The sequence below is a fragment of the Pangasianodon hypophthalmus genome, chromosome 28 (genome assembly GCF_027358585.1).
Source record: "Pangasianodon hypophthalmus isolate fPanHyp1 chromosome 28, fPanHyp1.pri, whole genome shotgun sequence".
In the NCBI taxonomy this organism is placed as follows: Eukaryota; Metazoa; Chordata; class Actinopteri; order Siluriformes; family Pangasiidae; genus Pangasianodon; species Pangasianodon hypophthalmus.
The window spans coordinates 14,880,583-14,898,267 of record NC_069737.1 but is presented as its reverse complement, the minus strand read 5'-3'; the positions used below and the strand labels follow the sequence as shown (position 1 = coordinate 14,898,267).

At 38.8% G+C, this 17,685-nt stretch overlaps 1 protein-coding gene across 1 annotated transcript; it reads left to right on the top strand.

Annotated features, from left to right (window-relative positions):
• Positions 1–6,395: 6,395 nt before the first annotated feature.
• On the top strand, positions 6,396–16,232 carry tlr3 (toll-like receptor 3). The gene is given in 6 exon segments (XM_026947673.3): positions 6,396–6,781; positions 7,505–7,949; positions 9,489–9,683; positions 11,165–13,020; positions 13,402–13,574; positions 13,577–16,232. Coding segments are annotated over 5 exon segments (2,745 nt in total). The 5' UTR covers positions 6,396–6,781; positions 7,505–7,511; the 3' UTR covers positions 13,660–16,232.
• The last annotated feature ends 1,453 nt before the right edge of the window (positions 16,233–17,685 follow it).

Here is a 17,685-nt window from a genome sequence, read left to right as displayed (position 1 = left end):
ACACACACCCCTTGTCCTCTTGAGGTGTCCATGATTCTTACGTCAATGTGCTGCCCAACGTGCGGCTATTTTCGCAAAAATCTTCCTTATTATGTTCAGCTCAATAGGAACAATCTGCAAAGTCATCCTCAACAAGATGGCAGCGCTGTAGGCGTCTGAATTTAAACACAATGCGACATCTAGCTTTCCTTTATCTTATAACCATGACAATGTTTTTCTAATGAAGGTATTTTTTTTTATCTGGTTTATTTAGCTGGTTTTATCTAGTTTACCTGGGTTACCTTACTTTGTTGTTCTAGTGATAGTATATACTAACAAGAACTAACTAGCATGCTAGCATATGTGTCTAGCTATTTATGTTTAGCTAAGAAGCCCTCATTCTTACACCATCCAGTTAGCTATATTATCACAAAACTTTATGCTGTTATTAGCTAGCTAACTTTAGAAAAAAATTTTAATGGTTGAAAAGATTATCTTATTTATAATGGCCGTGTGATAAGACATGACATTCATGGTAACAACGTGTTATCTATGTGGATGATTTTAGCCCCTGGACCGGAATCTATGACATTTGGGTTTAACATGTTTAACTAAAAGCCATTTATTTTTATCCAATGTGACCTATAGGTTAACACATAATGACCTGTGGGTTAAAGGTCAACGTGTATGTCATTACTTTCCGAGGTCTATTTATGCATTCAGACACCGTGGCTCTGTCCGAACAGCTAGCATTCATGACTAGCCAAGGTTTTGTATGTATTCCTATAGTTTTACAAATGTAACCTTTTTATGATAAAATAAAATAAATAAATAAATAAAAAATGATTAAAAAAAAAAAAGCTGTACTATGGATACCATGAAGCTAGTGCTACTTATTTTTAAGTATATTAACTTAGCTTATCTTTCTGTCTTGTTAAACGCTAAGATTAGAACTCGTCTATCACAATTTAGCATACATCCCGATCTTCAACTATTTCTCTCTTCCTTTAACCCTCATTACACTAAATCTTGTCCTCCTGCCTCTTTATAAGGCGCCAGAGATTGACTTTTGACCCGCAGTTACTCAACAATGAAGCTGAACTTGGTGGAAGTTGTATAAAGGCCCAGGACCTAGCCTGCCCAAAGGCACTCCTTTTCTGATTGGAATGTGTGGGAAGGCATTCCTGTATTAAAGCTCTGCATTCTTGTCATCACTCCTTCGTTTTTTTTCCTATTCCTGGGCATGAGTCCGAGGGTCATGTGTGCTTGAGCTGAGACGTCGCTTCCTTTTGAAATTTGCACAGCTGCAACCATAGAAGGCGAAGCTAGTGGGAGAGGAAGTGCTTGCCGATTTTCCCAGATTCCACACTTAGCAGATGTATAAGCCCCTTTACTACGGATTCACTGTGATTCATAGCACTGCATAATCACTAGCACAGTTTAACAATGTAATATGTAGCTTTATTGCCACTTCTCATGTATTAGTTTTGACAACTGGCTGAAAGAGAGGAAGAGAGACGAGAGTGGAACAATAAACACCTGCTCAAGGACTATACAGATCAATTACAAAGAGCCATTACTTAATTACTTGCCTCAGGAAAAGCTGTAACCTTCCTGGCATTAGTGTGTGTGTGTGTGTGTGTGTTTCCTACAAATAGAACAAAGTAAAACAGCTGGATTATAAGAAAAAATATACAGTAGTTTGTTGACTGATTATACATGTTTCATCAGCAATTATCTCAGTTATGTAACATGTTGGGTTAATTCTGCTGTGTTTGGTATTATTTTCATATTTCTCTCTTTGGTGTTGGATCAACATAGTGTGTATAGTGTGTGGCGTTAGACCGGTCCTGCTGTGATTGGCTACGTTGTGTTGATAATAGGATATATTGTGTTGAGCCAACCATGTGAGGTGTTGAGTTGATGGTTGACTATTAGCCTTGGATTCATGCTGCAGGGTTTGCCGTTGGTGTGATCCTACCGTGTTTGGTATTGGGTTCATCCTGGCATGTTCAGATTTGGGGTGATTGCGCCATATTTGTGGCTGGTTTGATAATCGACTATTGATCTTATGTTCGTCCTGTCTGGCTTGGTATTGGTTTGATCCAGTCGTGATTAATGTTAGGTTGATCCTAACGTGTTTGGTGTTGGGTGCTTCTTGCCACATTTGGTGTGTGTTCATCCTACTGTGTTCGGTGTTGAGGTGATCAATCGTGGTTTGGTTGATCCTACTGTGTTTGGTTTTAGGTTCACTCTCCTGTGTTTTGTGTTGAGTTGATCATGCCGTGTTTGGTGTTAGGCTGATCCTAACGTGTTTGGAATTGGGTTCATTTTGGCATGTTTGGTTTTGGGGTGATTGTGCCGTTCTTGGTGTTGGATTAGGTTGACTTTTGGACTCAGGTTCATGCTGCCAGGTTTGGCAATGAGATGATTGCACTGTGTTTGGTGTTGTGGTGCATCCTGGCATGTTTGGTGTTGGGTTCATTCTATTGTGCTTTGTGTTGATCACAGTGTTTGATATTTGGCCAATCGTATTGTTTGTTTGTTATTGGGTTCATCCTGGCATGTTTGGTTTAGGGGTGATTCTGCCGTGTTTGGTGTTGGGTTGATCCTACCGTGTTTGGTATTGGGTTCATCCTTCTGTGTTTGGTGTTGGCTAGATTTTGCTGTACTTGGTTGATCATGCCGCATTTGGTATTAAGTCGATGGTGCTGTGTTTGGTACATGGCTGTTATTTCATGCTGTGCTAAGCTATACTGATGAAGAATCGATGCTTCACAGTGTGTCAGCAAGCAATTGAGGCAAAATGTATTGTTCTGTCTTTCTCTCTCTCACACACACACACACACATTCTGTAGTTCGTATTGAACATGCTTGTCCACTCAATTCCCGGAAGTCGTCCGAATGACATTTTAACCCACTGATTAATGGCTCGTGTTTAATTAGACTGGACGAGGTTCCTGCTCAATAATGGGCCACTCCTCTTCTACGCTATTAACTAGCGGACTGAAAACAAGGTGCTCTCCATTGATAATAGCAATATATCCAGTGCTTAATTTGTGAATTAAAAGGAACAGTTGGAACAGTGAGGAAGTGACCAGTCTAGAGCCTAGAGCTTTAGTTTGATAACTGCGGTATACTGATTGCAGCTGAAACACGTTTGTTTTGTACGAGTGTTTACAAGGTATATTTCTTTCCCAAACGTGATATCTCATTCCATACTCTTCTATACTTCTCTAAGATATCTACTGTCTTTTTGCATTTTTTTTATGTTAAGTGTTTTTGCATGACAACTGAATGTTTCCAGTCCCAGCACAATCTATTACCAAGAGTTAGATGCAATGCATAGATCTATTTCAAGAAAAGACAACCTAGTTAAAGTCAAAATGACTCATTGAATGAAGACGTTTAAAGGCTAATCCAGCAAAAACAGCATGAGGAATATGAATAACAGAACATTCTAGATTACATGTAGTCCTGTACTCCCTAGGAACATGCAATTCGGTGCAAGGAAAACATGCAGTTGCGGGTTTGTTAAAGTGATTTTGTGTTTTTGGAAATAACATTCTGACACAGGTACAGTGTGTCAATAACAAACTCTGAGTGTTTGTTGTATATAACAACCTAATTATTACAAAGTTCTAGTAGCTAATTACCAAGATAGCTAGCTATTTAACTTTATTAACTGTATATATTAGTTATAATATATTATTATAACTAATATATGCTCTATGCTCTATGTAGCTATTATCTAACTATCTATAGTTAATAACTTATTATATAGCATTATAGTGAGCTAGTTATATATGTGTAGCTAATTTACTAACCAAACAGGACCTTGTTTTAATGCTGGCTAATTTATTTATTAGCATCTTACTTCATAGGATTTAATATGTTCAGTTAAACATTTCTATCACCATATTATTATCAATCTCTCTCTCTCTCTCTCATTCACAAACACACACACACACACACAGTATGACCTCCACACACAGTTTATCAGTGTAGAAGAGGGATGACGTGCCACTGCAGTAGATTATAATCAAATATAACCTCAAACACACACATGCACACAAACACACACACATACACACGCACACACAGGCCTGGTTTTTAGAGTGCTTTCCAGTAGCAAAGGCATTAAATCTGCTCTGTGTGTGTGTGTGTGTGTGTGTGTGTGTGTGCACTGTGCAAGAGCACACCATAATGATTTTATCCTGCTGCTGTGCTGGGACTTGGTTAGTCTATCAATCTAAATATACCCCTGCTTTTACTCCAAAAACACATACACACACACAAAGAGAAAGTTTTAATGCCGTTGCTACTGGAAAACACTCTAAAACCCAGGCCTGTGTGTGTGTGTTTGTGTGTGTGTGTTTGTGTTTATAATCGTTAAAAAAGGGCAAAGAGAGAGAAGAAAGAGCAGAGACATGGAAACTGACAATTAATCCAGAAAATTTCTAACCACACACACACACACACACACAAGGAATGAGATGTTTGAAGATGACTCATTGAACCCCATGTGCCATTCCACTCTCACTTCCTGCTGCTGTTGCTAGGTGACGGCACACAAGATCTTGAAATATGTGTGTGTGTGTGTGTGTGTGTGTGTGTTAGAACTTTTCTGACTTAATTGTGTAACCCCTCATTATGCCCCCTTACACACTGTCTGACATTGTACCCTACTCCCATGAGCACACAGATGCGATCATGTCCCAAACCACACCTTGTTCACTACATGGTCTGTGCATCGTCTTGCCCCAACAGAGGGCATTTTGGGTAGCAGTTTAGGTCTGTGGTGCATTGTGGGATATAAAGAGTGCCAGACAGTCTGCTCTACGCTTTAAAGCAAAATGGCGCACTCACAAAACAATGCTTTGTGTAGTGGATAGGGTGTAGAATCAGGGGTAGCACATCTAACTCAAGTCCATAGACACAGTCATTTGGAGTCCTACAGCGCCCTCTGCTGTTCATTAACAATTTACACACAACATTTAAAAACTTTTTATTAAGCTCCAGTGTTTTGGAAGAATGCACTTTAGAGTAAATCAGTGTAATATATTGTAAGCTTGGTGAATCAATGAATCAGTGTTTTAGATTAGATTAAATTAGATTAGGGAGTTTGTTGTCATTCTAGCCGTATACAACACAGTAGAACAAAATTATCTTCTCCAAGGCTTCGGTGCAACATTTTAGAAAGTGACAACTGTGAACATATTCGACAGAAGCTAGTGCAGAATTAGGAGGGGAAAAAAGTGGCCCCACCCTGTGTGTATGCGTTTGCACCTTCTCCCCATGCTTCACCTCTCACTCATTGTATACTGAGTGAACAGAACCAGTGTATGTTTACTGAATCAAAATGAATCACCGTCTGCTTACTGAATCAAACAGAATCACTGTATGCTTACTGAATCAAAATGAATCAATGTATGCTTAGTGAATCAAAATGAATCACTGTCTGCTGAGTGAATCAAACAGAATCACTGTATGCTGAGTGAATCAAAATGAATCACTGTCTGCTTAGTGAATCAAACAGAATCACTGTATGCTTACTGAATCAAAATGAATCAATGTATGCTTAGTGAATCAAAATGAATCACTGTATTCTTAGTGAATCAAACAGAATCAATGTATGCTTAGTGAACCAAAATGAATCACTGTATGCTGAGTGAATCAAACAGAATCACTGTATGCTGAGTGAATCAAAATGAATCACTGTATGCTTAGTGAATCAAACAGAATCACTGTATGCTGAGTGAATCAAAATGAATCACTGTATGCTGAGTGAATCAAACAGAATCACTGTATGCTGAGTGAATCAAAATGAATCACTGTATGCTTAGTGAATCAAAATGAATCACTATGTGCGTAGTGAATCAAACAGAATCACTGTATGCTGATTGAATCAAACAGAATCACTGTATGCTGAGTGAATCAAACAGAATCACTGTATGCTGAGTGAATCAAAATGAATCAATGTATGCTTAGTGAATCAAAATGAATCACTGTATGCTTAGTGACTCAAACAGAATCACTGTATGCTGAGTGAACCAAAATGAATCACTATGTGCGTAGTGAATCAAACAGAATCACTGTATGCTGAGTGAATCAAAATGAATCACTGTATGCTGAGTGAATCAAAATGAATCACTGTATGCTGAGTGAATCAAAGAGAATCACTGTATGCTGTACACTGTACACTGTATAGTTAGTGAATAAAAAAAGAAGAAGAAGTGTATGCTTACAAATGCCTTAATTCTTTATGAATTCATGTACATGTATTTTGGGACACGTCCACAGTGAACTGATGATGGCATGATGTTTGTCATGATAACTATGTAGGGAATGGAGTGTGGTTTGGGACACGTCCACAGTGGCACAGCATGACTGAGAGTGCATTTTAGAGATAAAACACAAGGTCATGCGTCATGTTATGAAACTGAGAAGGTGAAGCCGGGTGCCTACATGGGTGCTTTTTTCCTGTGAAAGATGAGGAAGTGACGGATGGGGAAAAGAAACTCGACAGGAGCTGCAGGCTTTCACACTACAGCAGAATAAGCGCGAGGACGCGGAGGATGCAGGACTTCTGCAAGTCACATCATCTTCCCCTTTAACACAGGGACATGCTGAGTGCACTGCAGGCGCTGCGCGCATCGCTCACGCGCTCCGGTGTTGCGTTTTAGGAAATTCACGCGCGGCGAATCGGATAGCGCACGTCATTAATCTGCGACGCTGTTTAAAAAACCTTTAAACAGCAGTGTATTGAACAGACAAGACGTGTACTTCTGTGTGCTGAATGGTATGTATCCTAATACTCTATATAAATTATACTGTATCTCCCTCTCGCTTTCTCTCTCTCTGTCACTCTCTCTCTTTCTCTCTCCCCCTTTCTTTCTCTCTATCACTCTCTCCCTCTCTCCCTCTTTCTCTCTTTCTCTCTCTCTCTCTCTCTCTCCCAGTGCAACTTTATTATAATGCATATAAAACAACATAATAACATGACTACATCCATGGTTCATTATTATATACATATTATAATGGATCATTTATACTCTATATTATTAATAAAAGTATAATTTGTCTGATTTTCACACTTATAGTATTATCTGATATTTACAGCTGAGTGCAAAAGACTGCGGCTGACAAATGTATCTAAAAAAAGAAATTAAAAATAACGTGGGGGTCTTGCAACAAGGAAAATATTAGAGTAGAGGATCTAAAAGTGTGTTCAGAGGATATGAAAGAGGTTGGAGGCAGTTATAAAGGCAAAGCATGGACCTACAAACGATCAGAGGAGATTTATGACACATTATGACACATTCTGAAAGGAGATACAAACTTTTTAACTGATGTGACTTTTTTGAAATATCTGAAATGTAAAATCTGATAGTTTATATCACACTGTACAGGGATAACGTTATAGTCATACCTACTGTATTTAGTGAATCTATTTTTATTAGTGTTGCATTTTAAATCAGGTTGTTTTCATGATGATTGCTGATGTTTTTGGCTGTCACGAGAGAGTGCACATGGCGATTTGGAACACCACCCTCCGCTTGCTGTTTTTCTGCATGTGGGTCCTCGTGCCGAGTCGAGCTTACAGAAGCGAGTGCAGACTTGAGCTGAGAAAGGCAGACTGCAGCCACATGAACCTGAACACCATCCCTCAGGACCTGCCCGAGGACATCAGCGTCCTGGACGTGTCCCATAACCGGCTGGTCGAGCTCAAGCCCTCGTCTCTGACTCGATACCACAGTCTGGAGCAGCTCGACGCCAGCTACAACAACCTGAAGGTGGTGCCGGCGGGGCTGTGCCAGGCCACGCCCGAGCTGTGGAGGCTCACCCTGCGTCACAACGAAGTGCACCTTCTGCAAGACCGAGACCTGAGGAACTGCACACGCCTCATACACCTGGACCTGTCTGATAACAGACTGAGACTTAATGGAGAACCCTTCTCAGGGACAGAGGTAGGTCATGTCTTAGTCCCAGTGAAGGAGGTGTGGCCTCTGCAGCTGTCTTATTGAAGGAGGTGTGGCCTCTGTATCTGTCTTATTGAAGGAGGTGTGGCCTCTGTAGCTGTCTTCGTGAAGGAGGCGTGGCCTATGTAGATGTCTTAGTGAAGGAGGTGTGGCCTCTGTAGCTGTCTTAGTGAAGGAGGTGTGGCCTCTGTAGCTGTCTTAGTGAAGGAGGTGTGGCCTCTGTAGCTGTCTTAGTGAAGGAGGTGTGGAACTAAAAAGGATATTGGTTATTTGTGGAAAAATTCCTGATTTTGTTAAAAAGTTTGAGTTTATGAAAAGGTGCAGATGGAAACTCATCTTAATACAGAAACATGTAAAAACCACTGTTTTTATATCAAAGTTGTCTGACCATATGCTTCTGCCTTGTTTTTTTTTAACCATTTTTTGTCCACACTGACATTTAAGTCATTTAAAAAAAAATTCCATCAGCTTTCTTTGGACTGACGACAAGCAAAAATGGTACAAACACAGAGCAGGAATCTTCTCAAAACCAACACAGCACAACTTTAGACCACTGAATTCTCCATAGTGTGTTGTAGCTGAGATCATGTGGCAATCACAGGAGAGTGGATATGAAAGGGAAAATGACATTCTCATTTAGCCAGTGTGGACAATGCCTGAGGCACTAAATGCTGGATCAGAGAACTAGACTTGGATAGGTTGGGGATCAGGTGACAGATGGTTTAAGTTTCATTGGAACTGAGTTTCTGGTGTATTTCTGTTGCAGGTGCTGTTTGTTCAGTGTGTTCAGGTGTGTGACTCACAGGGCGGTGCCATGCTATAATGGAATTGAAACCAGTCAGTACACATCTGACATATTTATATTTACACTCATAACCGGGTTTTGTGTTGAGAAAGCACAAACGGCTGGTAGGACAAGTCAGAATGCAGCCACATCATAACTACAGCTTCAGTGTTTATCTTTTATGCATGTTCTGCAGGAGTCCCTGAGTCAGCAAGGACGGAGGTTAAGATAAATTTGATCAGTCAATCACAAACTTCATCATGTTCAGAATAGTTTATTTAGTTAGATTGCAAGCAAATTTGGGTTCTAGTTTTGCATACACAATAAAATAGTTTACTTCATGTTAGCTAGCTCATGGGCGAAATTGGCTTCCAAACATTAGATTAGCTGGCTAATGTTAGCGTAGTGCTACACTTAGGTTAGCTGTTAGGTTACAGGTAGCTGGCTAGTTTATGTAAGGCTACTGTCATACTGTGCAGTTAAACCCTGTAAGCCAACTCGGTATGCTCCAGTATGCTAACTGCTATGTTGAGCACCCCAAAAAAAAGTGAATAAAGTGCCACTGGGCCCTGGGCTGTCAGTCCGAGTGAAGGAGGCGTGGCTTGGTGCCGGTCATTGGATCCAAATTGTATCATACTAAATTTTTGAATACTTAATTGATGCACATTGTGTTATACTGTGTGGGCTATATGTCATATTAGCATTAGTATTAGCATTATCTCATTTCCTCTGTATTTGTGCAGAATTTGGCCTGGCTGGACGTGTCCCGAAACAAGCTGACCACCGCTCGCCTGGGGTCGCGATCCCAGCTGCCCAGGTTGGAGACCCTCGTCCTTGCGGGCAACGACATCACAGACCTGAAGATGGACGACTTTAATTTTCTCAGTGAGTCCTCGTCGTTCTGGACGCTGGCTCTTTCTTCTCTGCCTCTGAAAAAGGTAAGGAGGAACGCAGCTGCATCGTACGCTCACTTTCACTGATCTTGTATTAGTGTGAAGGAATGAGGAACAGAGTAGTAGCATATGTTATGTGTGAAAGGGGAGATGGGGAAGTAAGAAAAGATGACAGAAACTTTCAACCATGCAGCCCAAAGCAGGAGCTATGGTTACTTATTCAAGATGAATGAAGAAGAATAAAACCAATGTGCTGAATGAGCTGAAGTGTAACAAATAATACAAGCTAATTAGCTTTAACAACGCTAAACAGTTCACAGTAGAGCAGAATATCAATCTGGCAAGGGTGAGAACAGTTGGAATAGACTGCTTATGGTAATAGAGCTATCTATGGTATATTATCTTCATATCATTATTCTGCTCTGAATCGGAGCCACAATAAACACTGAAGAAAAAAAAAAATCGCATGGACTTTGATCAAGACAGCTGTGTTTATTGACATAATCAAACCGTGCCCTACACACCAGCATGGCGTTTAAGTGAACTTTACTTTTACTGAATTTATGATTAGTCATAAATTTAGTTATGGACTTTGTATCCTAATTAATCAGATTTTTAGCCTTTAATCATGAAACCAACTTTAGGGCAATGTGATGATATAATAGGCCAACTGGTATTATTATAAATTATGTTACAATACATTGTTCTGAATATTGTGAGTATTGCAAAATATATTTACAACGGTTTATTTTTTTATTTATGTATTTATTTTTTTCAACAAACAACTAAAAAAAATCTTTAAAATGATAAAAAAAAATGTAAGCATTTTAGAGAATTTTACTGAACTATTTACTTTTTTTCTTTCAGTATTATTTAATTTATCATAATTATTTGTATATAATTTTTTTTGATTTGATGCCAGTTTGTTTGCAACCAATATCTATCTATCTATCTATATCTATATCTATCTATATATATATATATATATATATATATATATATATATATATATATATATATATATATGTATATACATACATATATGTGTGTGTGTGTGTAGAGAGAGAGAGAGAGGTGTATTGTGGAAAAGTTTGCGATATTTTTTTTCCACATCGTCCACCCCAACTAACAATACATCAGGCAATGAGGCTTTTATTACATAGGTCAGGAGAAACATGATAAAAATCCATTTTTAGACTTATACACTTTTTGTATTGTGTAGTGCACTGGCCTAACTGACATAACATTGGCTAGCTTATGCATTTACCATATTTTCCAGTTTATAATACATTTTTTTGTGTCACAAAACTTTTACAGTGACTTTTCTGAATTAGCCTAAGACTGTTAGCTTCTTATTTCCATAGTTCTCATGCTTGTTAACAAAAGCAGTTGTTAAGTCAAGCTGAAATCACTAAAATTGGTAGCACAGATGACAATGGTACAGTACTATGGTACAATGTATAGTCTGTGAAAAAAACAGTATATATTACTAACACCAATGTACTAATTGTAGCTTTAATCACCAGGTGGAACGTGGGTGCTTCAAGCCCATTGCTGGGTTACAAGACCTGGTACTAAATGGTTGTAAGCTCAACCCTACATTAATGGCCAGCCTCTGTGAGGAGCTGTCTGAAACCTCTTTGAGAAACCTATCTGTCCAAAATACTCAGCAAGTCATACTACTCACCAGCACCTTCAAAGGCCTAGACAAGACTAACCTCACTATTCTGGATCTCTCCAACAACAACATGTACAGAATCACAGATGGAGCCTTTCAGTGGTTTCCCATGCTGGAGTACCTCTCTTTAGAGCAAAACAACATAAAACATCTGACCAACAGTACCTTCTTGGGACTGAAAAGTCTGAGGAAACTCAACCTACAGTCGGCACTAGCTAAAGGTCATACATCTCCCTTGCCTGTCATCGATGACTTCTCTTTCCAGCTACTGGTCAAGCTGGAATATCTGTACATGGAGAAGACTTCATTTAGGGAGATCACTGAGAATATCTTTTATGGACTTCCGTGTCTGAGAGAGCTGAATCTGGGTTGGAGCAGCACAGGGCTAAAGACAGTCAGCAACACCACCTTTGCCTCCTTGAAAGGATCTCCACTTCTTCAGACACTCAATCTTACAGGTATGGGCATCAAGACCCTTGGCCCAGGAGCTTTTTCAAGCATGGGAAACCTCAAGACTCTTGTGCTCAGCCATAACTACATCAACCAGTACCTGACAGGGGAAGAGTTTCAGGGTCTCAACAGTATCCAGGAAATTCATTTGTCCTTCAACCAGCAGATGATCACTTTAATGTCTACATCGTTCATCCATGTACCGACATTGAGGATTCTGATGCTTGGGCATGCCCTAAGTCCCAATTTGGAAATGGAACCATCTCCGTTTCGTCTGCTGGTCAACCTGACGGTGCTGGATCTCAGTAATAATAACATTGCAAACATCAAAAATGGCTTGCTCGATGGACTACAACATCTTAGTGTGTTGAAACTGCAGCACAATAATTTGGCCAGGGTGTGGAAAAATGCTAATCCTGGGGGTCCAGTGCTGTTCCTTCGCAATGCTCAGAACCTTACTGTTCTTGAGTTGGACTACAATGGTCTTGATGAGATTCCAACGATGGCCTTCCAAGGCCTCTCACAGCTAAAATACCTCAGTATTAGTGGGAATCTCCTGAATTTTCTGCATGACTCCATTTTTGACGACTTGTGGTCTTTGCGCTTCCTGCGGCTGCAGAAAAACCTCTTGACCTCAGTGCGGCAGGAGACGTTCAAGGTGCCGCTGTCCAACCTGACCGAGCTTTTTATGGACCATAATCCCTTTGATTGCACCTGTGAGAGTATACTATGGTTCTACAGTTGGCTCAATACCACCAACACCAGTGTACCTGACCGTGCCAAAATCTACATCTGCAACACTCCATCCATGTACTTCAACCGTTCGGTGTTGGACTTCAACCCAGAATCCTGTAAGGACCTGGTACCCTTCCAGGCTGTGTATGTAATCACCAGCACCTTAGTACTAGGTCTGATGGTCATAGCCTTCCTGGTGCACTTCCAGGGCTGGAGGATTCAATTCTACTGGAACATTTTAGTCAATCGCACCATAGATATAAATGACTCTCGCTTTAAAAGGTTGGTCGAGTGCAGATATGAATATAAAGCCTACGTTGTCCATGCTCAGCAGGATAAACTTTGGGTGGAACGAAGCTTGCTTCCTCTGGAAGACAAGGATTTCAAGTTCTTCTTGGAAGACCGGGATGCAATGCCAGGCTGTTCCACATTAGAGACCATTGTAGACAACATGAGAATGTCCCGGAAAATCATTTTTGTTGTCACAGAGGCGCTTTTGAATGATCCCTGGTGTAGACAGTAAGTCTAAGAATTGCCACAGGCACATGACATGTTTAAAGACTGAACTGAAAAATATTTGATCAAATTTGACCACAAGCCAGTTTCTACTTCTTGTGTCTGGTTCCTCTAAATGTTCCCTTACAAACTAGCCAAATCATGCACTCCTATTAGCAAATTATTCCACAATAATTAAACTAAAGCATATTTTATCTACATTTTTGTACTAATATTCATGTTATAGGCATGCACATGGGGCAAATTATTAACAATTGCCTACCTTGCACAAAAACACAAACATTCAGTGTCAGTTTACTGTCTAAATACATCTTTAAACAAGTAACTGTTCTCTCAGTATTATCTCAGTTCTGTCTTTGTCTCTCTGTCACTAACTTTCTGTAGGTTTAAAGCCCACCACGCCCTTCACCAGGTAATGGAAGAAAATCGAGACTCGCTGGTTCTGATTTTCCTGGAGGATGTTGCAGATTACCGCCTGACTCAATCGCTCATGTTGCGGAAAGGCATGCTAAAACGCCACTGCATGGTCCAGTGGCCTCTGCAAAAAGAGCGCATCCCAGCCTTCCGCCAGAAGCTACAGCTAGCGTTAGCCTCAAGCAACCGGGTCAGCTAAAACCTACTATCCGGGCAGAACCTGGATGAAGCATTGAACTGTCTATAGCAGACACAAATAGCAAGCGTTGCTATTAATGCTAGCCTCAAGAAAGAGTTACAGTTAATGCTGTTTACCTTTTCAGTGCCTTTTGGTAAGTCTGAAAATATAACAAGTTGGCTTTTTAAGCTAACAGGTTACAGAGTAAGCTAATATTCACAAATTAGCCAAAGAACGCTAATGCTTATACGGATAATATAAAAAGGGTGAGGCTACAGTTCATTAAACGCACTTAGCAAGTATCACTAATTAATGTTAATGCTAGCTTTTGAAAAAAAAAAAGGTCAGCTAATCCACTGTAAGTTGACAGAGCCAGATAAATTTGAATTTGAAGACTGTGTTATGCCAAGCTAGTGATAGTTAGGCAAAATTAAAGCTAAGTAAGCTAAATTTTTTGCTGTTGCCAACTATCTTGATCAAAGGAAGCTAGGAATTGTTAATAATCGCACTTGTAAAAGCTCGTTGCTGTAATAGCACACCCCGAAGTGTTTTATTCCTTCAACATTACAAATCTCCAGGTCAGCAGTGAACGAGTGAGTGAGGGAGCGCTTTCAGATAATACTCTTCGGCATGGGGTGCCAACTTCCCAGAGGTTCCTCCACTGTCTTTCTGTTAAACCCAGACTGCCTTTAAAGTAGAAACTGTCCTTTTTTTTTCATTTGTTCAGTTCAATTCAATTTTATTTGTATAGCGCTTTTAACTGGACTTTGTCACAAAGCAGCTTTACGGAAATAAATACATTCAAATTAAATTTATAATTATATTTATAATTTATTTACAATTAAATAAATTGTAAGTAAATTGTAAATATGTGAATTTATTCCTAATGAGCGAACCAGAGGCGACGATGGCAAGGAAAAACTCCCTGAGACGACATGAGGAAGAAACCACCAATGAACAGTTCTCTATCTCACCTAAAGCAGAGCTCCTGATTCGTTTTTAAACCAACGCCTCAGCGGGAGTGATTATGAACTCAAGAGGAATGTTTTGCACTATACAGAGCTGAATTTTTGTAATATTCTTTGTTTCTATATTTTTCTTTTTTTTTCCAAACCATGACCATATATGGTATGACTATAAATTTTACTGATTTTATACAACAGTGCTGGGTTCACTTCTCATGATTTATAGTTTTGCTCTGCCCTCTAGTGGCTGTGTTTGGAGCAAAATATCTGAAGGAGTGTAAATTCATCAACATTTCCGCACTTGCTTTATATGAAAGTGTAATTATTATAAATTACAGTAGTTTAGAAAGACATTGGGATATACTTAAGGATGTTTATTCAGTTTGAAGAAACACAGAGACTCGGAATAGTGGTGTCCCTAGATTATTTGACCTTTTATTATTATTACATATACAATATTTAAAAAAAAAAAAACATAAAATAAATAGTATTTAACTCTCACAGATTGACTTATGTACTGTAATTTTGTAAAAAAAAAAATTACATTTAATATTATAAGCTCAGCTATTTTAACTAATATTAAAAGGACAGATGTTTGAATAATAAAGTTTTACTTTTCATTATCTTAATTACCTTAATAGTTATTTGTCTTCAAAGAGTTATACAAATGTGAGATGACAGGACTAAAGTAGTACTGTGGGATAGACACTGTAATTTAAAAACATTTTGCGCACTTTTATTTCTACTTTGCCGCTATCGCTGTCTTGCTGTTTTGCTAACTTTAGCTTTGCCGTCCGATCTAGGTGGTCCATCCACAAAATATGTGTTTTTTTGTTCTGAGTGCTTGGCCACTGTATGATCACAACCCAGCAGCTAGGCTGTAAAACAATAACCCAGCCAGTTTCAGAGTAAAAGTTGCTTTATATGACGGATTTGATATCTGATCTTAAATCTGATTGTATGAGCCACATCACAGTAAGTTGAATTCTGTATTAATGCGCCAGGATTCAAACCAATAAAACCTTTCTGCAGCCATTTTGTTCATTTTGAGCACCCTAATTGCTTAGCAACCAAAACCTACTCTACTACTACAGCTACTCAAGTCTCTCATCTGTTTACAACTGTGACTGAAGCCACGCCCCTTCTGTCATCTGATTGGTCAGTGCAAGCTCTAATATATATACACACACAATATAATATAAAAGCATTAAGAGTATGTACAGAGTATACAGAGACTTGCTTTATTCACCTGCAACCTTGTTCCAAAACTAGCTCGAGTTAGTGGAAACACCGCAACCCTGGATGTGGATGAGGCTGATAATCAAACATAAAGTATTATTCTTTAAAATCTGTCAGTATTGTTGTTTTTTCATACGTAGATGAGGGAACTGGACTTTGAAATGTTAAAACTTTCCATATTACTGAGACACATGCAAAAAAGAAATGTATTATTTCAGAAAAGTCTATTATATATATAAAAAAGTGAAAATGTAACCGTGTGAAGGGTTTTCCCGGGCCGCCACACATTTATGGATTTCTGATTTAAGTGTTTTTCAATGATAAAGAAAGACTTTTTTCCTTTCACACACATGCTATCTCCACCTCTCTCTCTCTCTCTCTCTCTTCCTTATTCACACACTTTCCATTTTTGAAGGTTTTTTGACCTTCCGTAAGGGTCAAAGAACAAAGTCCAATGTCAGGACCATTTTTGCACAAACATGTTCATGTTGTTTTGTAGACATTTAAAATGCTGCTGTGACTGTAATATATATTACAATATATATTATGAGCTATTTCGATTCTTAGACTTCACATATTTAATAAACTAAATTTAACACTATTTAATTCAATAGTTATAGAATAGAGTTATAGAATGTCAGTTATAATTTCATTAAACATGTTAAATGTATTTTTTTTAAATGTAATTCACACTCCCCACCCTGGTTAATGTGTAACCTCTCTCTTTTCAGCTGGTTCTGAATAACTCCTTGCACATGGATAAGGCTTATTCTTATAAGTTTTTGCACCCTTGGCTCGGAGCCAGACTGCTGACCAGGTACAAATCATGAATCATCCAAAATTAGTGTGTTTCGATCTTACTATAATATTGATCCTGGATATGTTAGATTTAACAATGAAAGAAACTGTCAATCTCCGTCTCTCTGGCCTTCTCCCAATCTCTCTCTGGCAAGAAAATCACATGACGCACTCACTGTTCAAGTGCTAATCCTACATTCATGTTAGCAAGCAACAAAGCGACGGACATTTTAGCAAAAGACAATTATATGCAAATTAGGTATGACCTGCTAAAGCGGAAAATCTGACTGGCATGAATAATTTCTCAGACCAACCCTATGGCGTGTGTGGTCCGATGTTTTTTCAATTCCCCACTCATGACTTTAGTTTCTACCTGTAATTAGTTCCTATTTACTGTCTGACACACAAAAATGCAAAAAAAAAACCTTATTGTGTCATATATGACCTCTCATTAAATGTGTATAGAAACGAAGAAAAATAAAAATTGGAAGGAAGTAGCAAAGATATACGATGTTTCTGGTAGTTAGCGTGGCTAGCTTGCTTTGCTAATCTGCCAACGAAGCCTAGCTCGTAATCCACAAGCCACAACTGTAGCTGTTGCTACACAACAAGGCAAAGTTGAGGGGATGTTGTTGCTAGGCAACTGAGAAAGTATGGAACCAAGAATAGCTAGCTTATAATTAGCTAAGTCTTTTAGAACAGACAATCTGAAGGCAGAGTGATCAGGAAAACTATACAAAGACATCGGGAATATCCACGTTTCTCTCAGATGTGTTTTTAAATTACAAAGAAAAGACTTTGACTACACTTAAACTGTATATACATCGGTTAGCATCGACTGCTAACTGAACTTACTCATGAACTGTCTAAGTATTTGTTGCAAATAAATACCCCAAGAATGGGAGAAGAAACTGTTTATAAATATATATATATATATATATATATATATATATATATATATATATATATATATCGTTTATACTTGAACTTGAACTTTATAATAACCACAGCAATACAAATATTCTATATTCAAATGTAGGTTTTGAAGCTAGCTGACTAGCTGATGTTAAACCA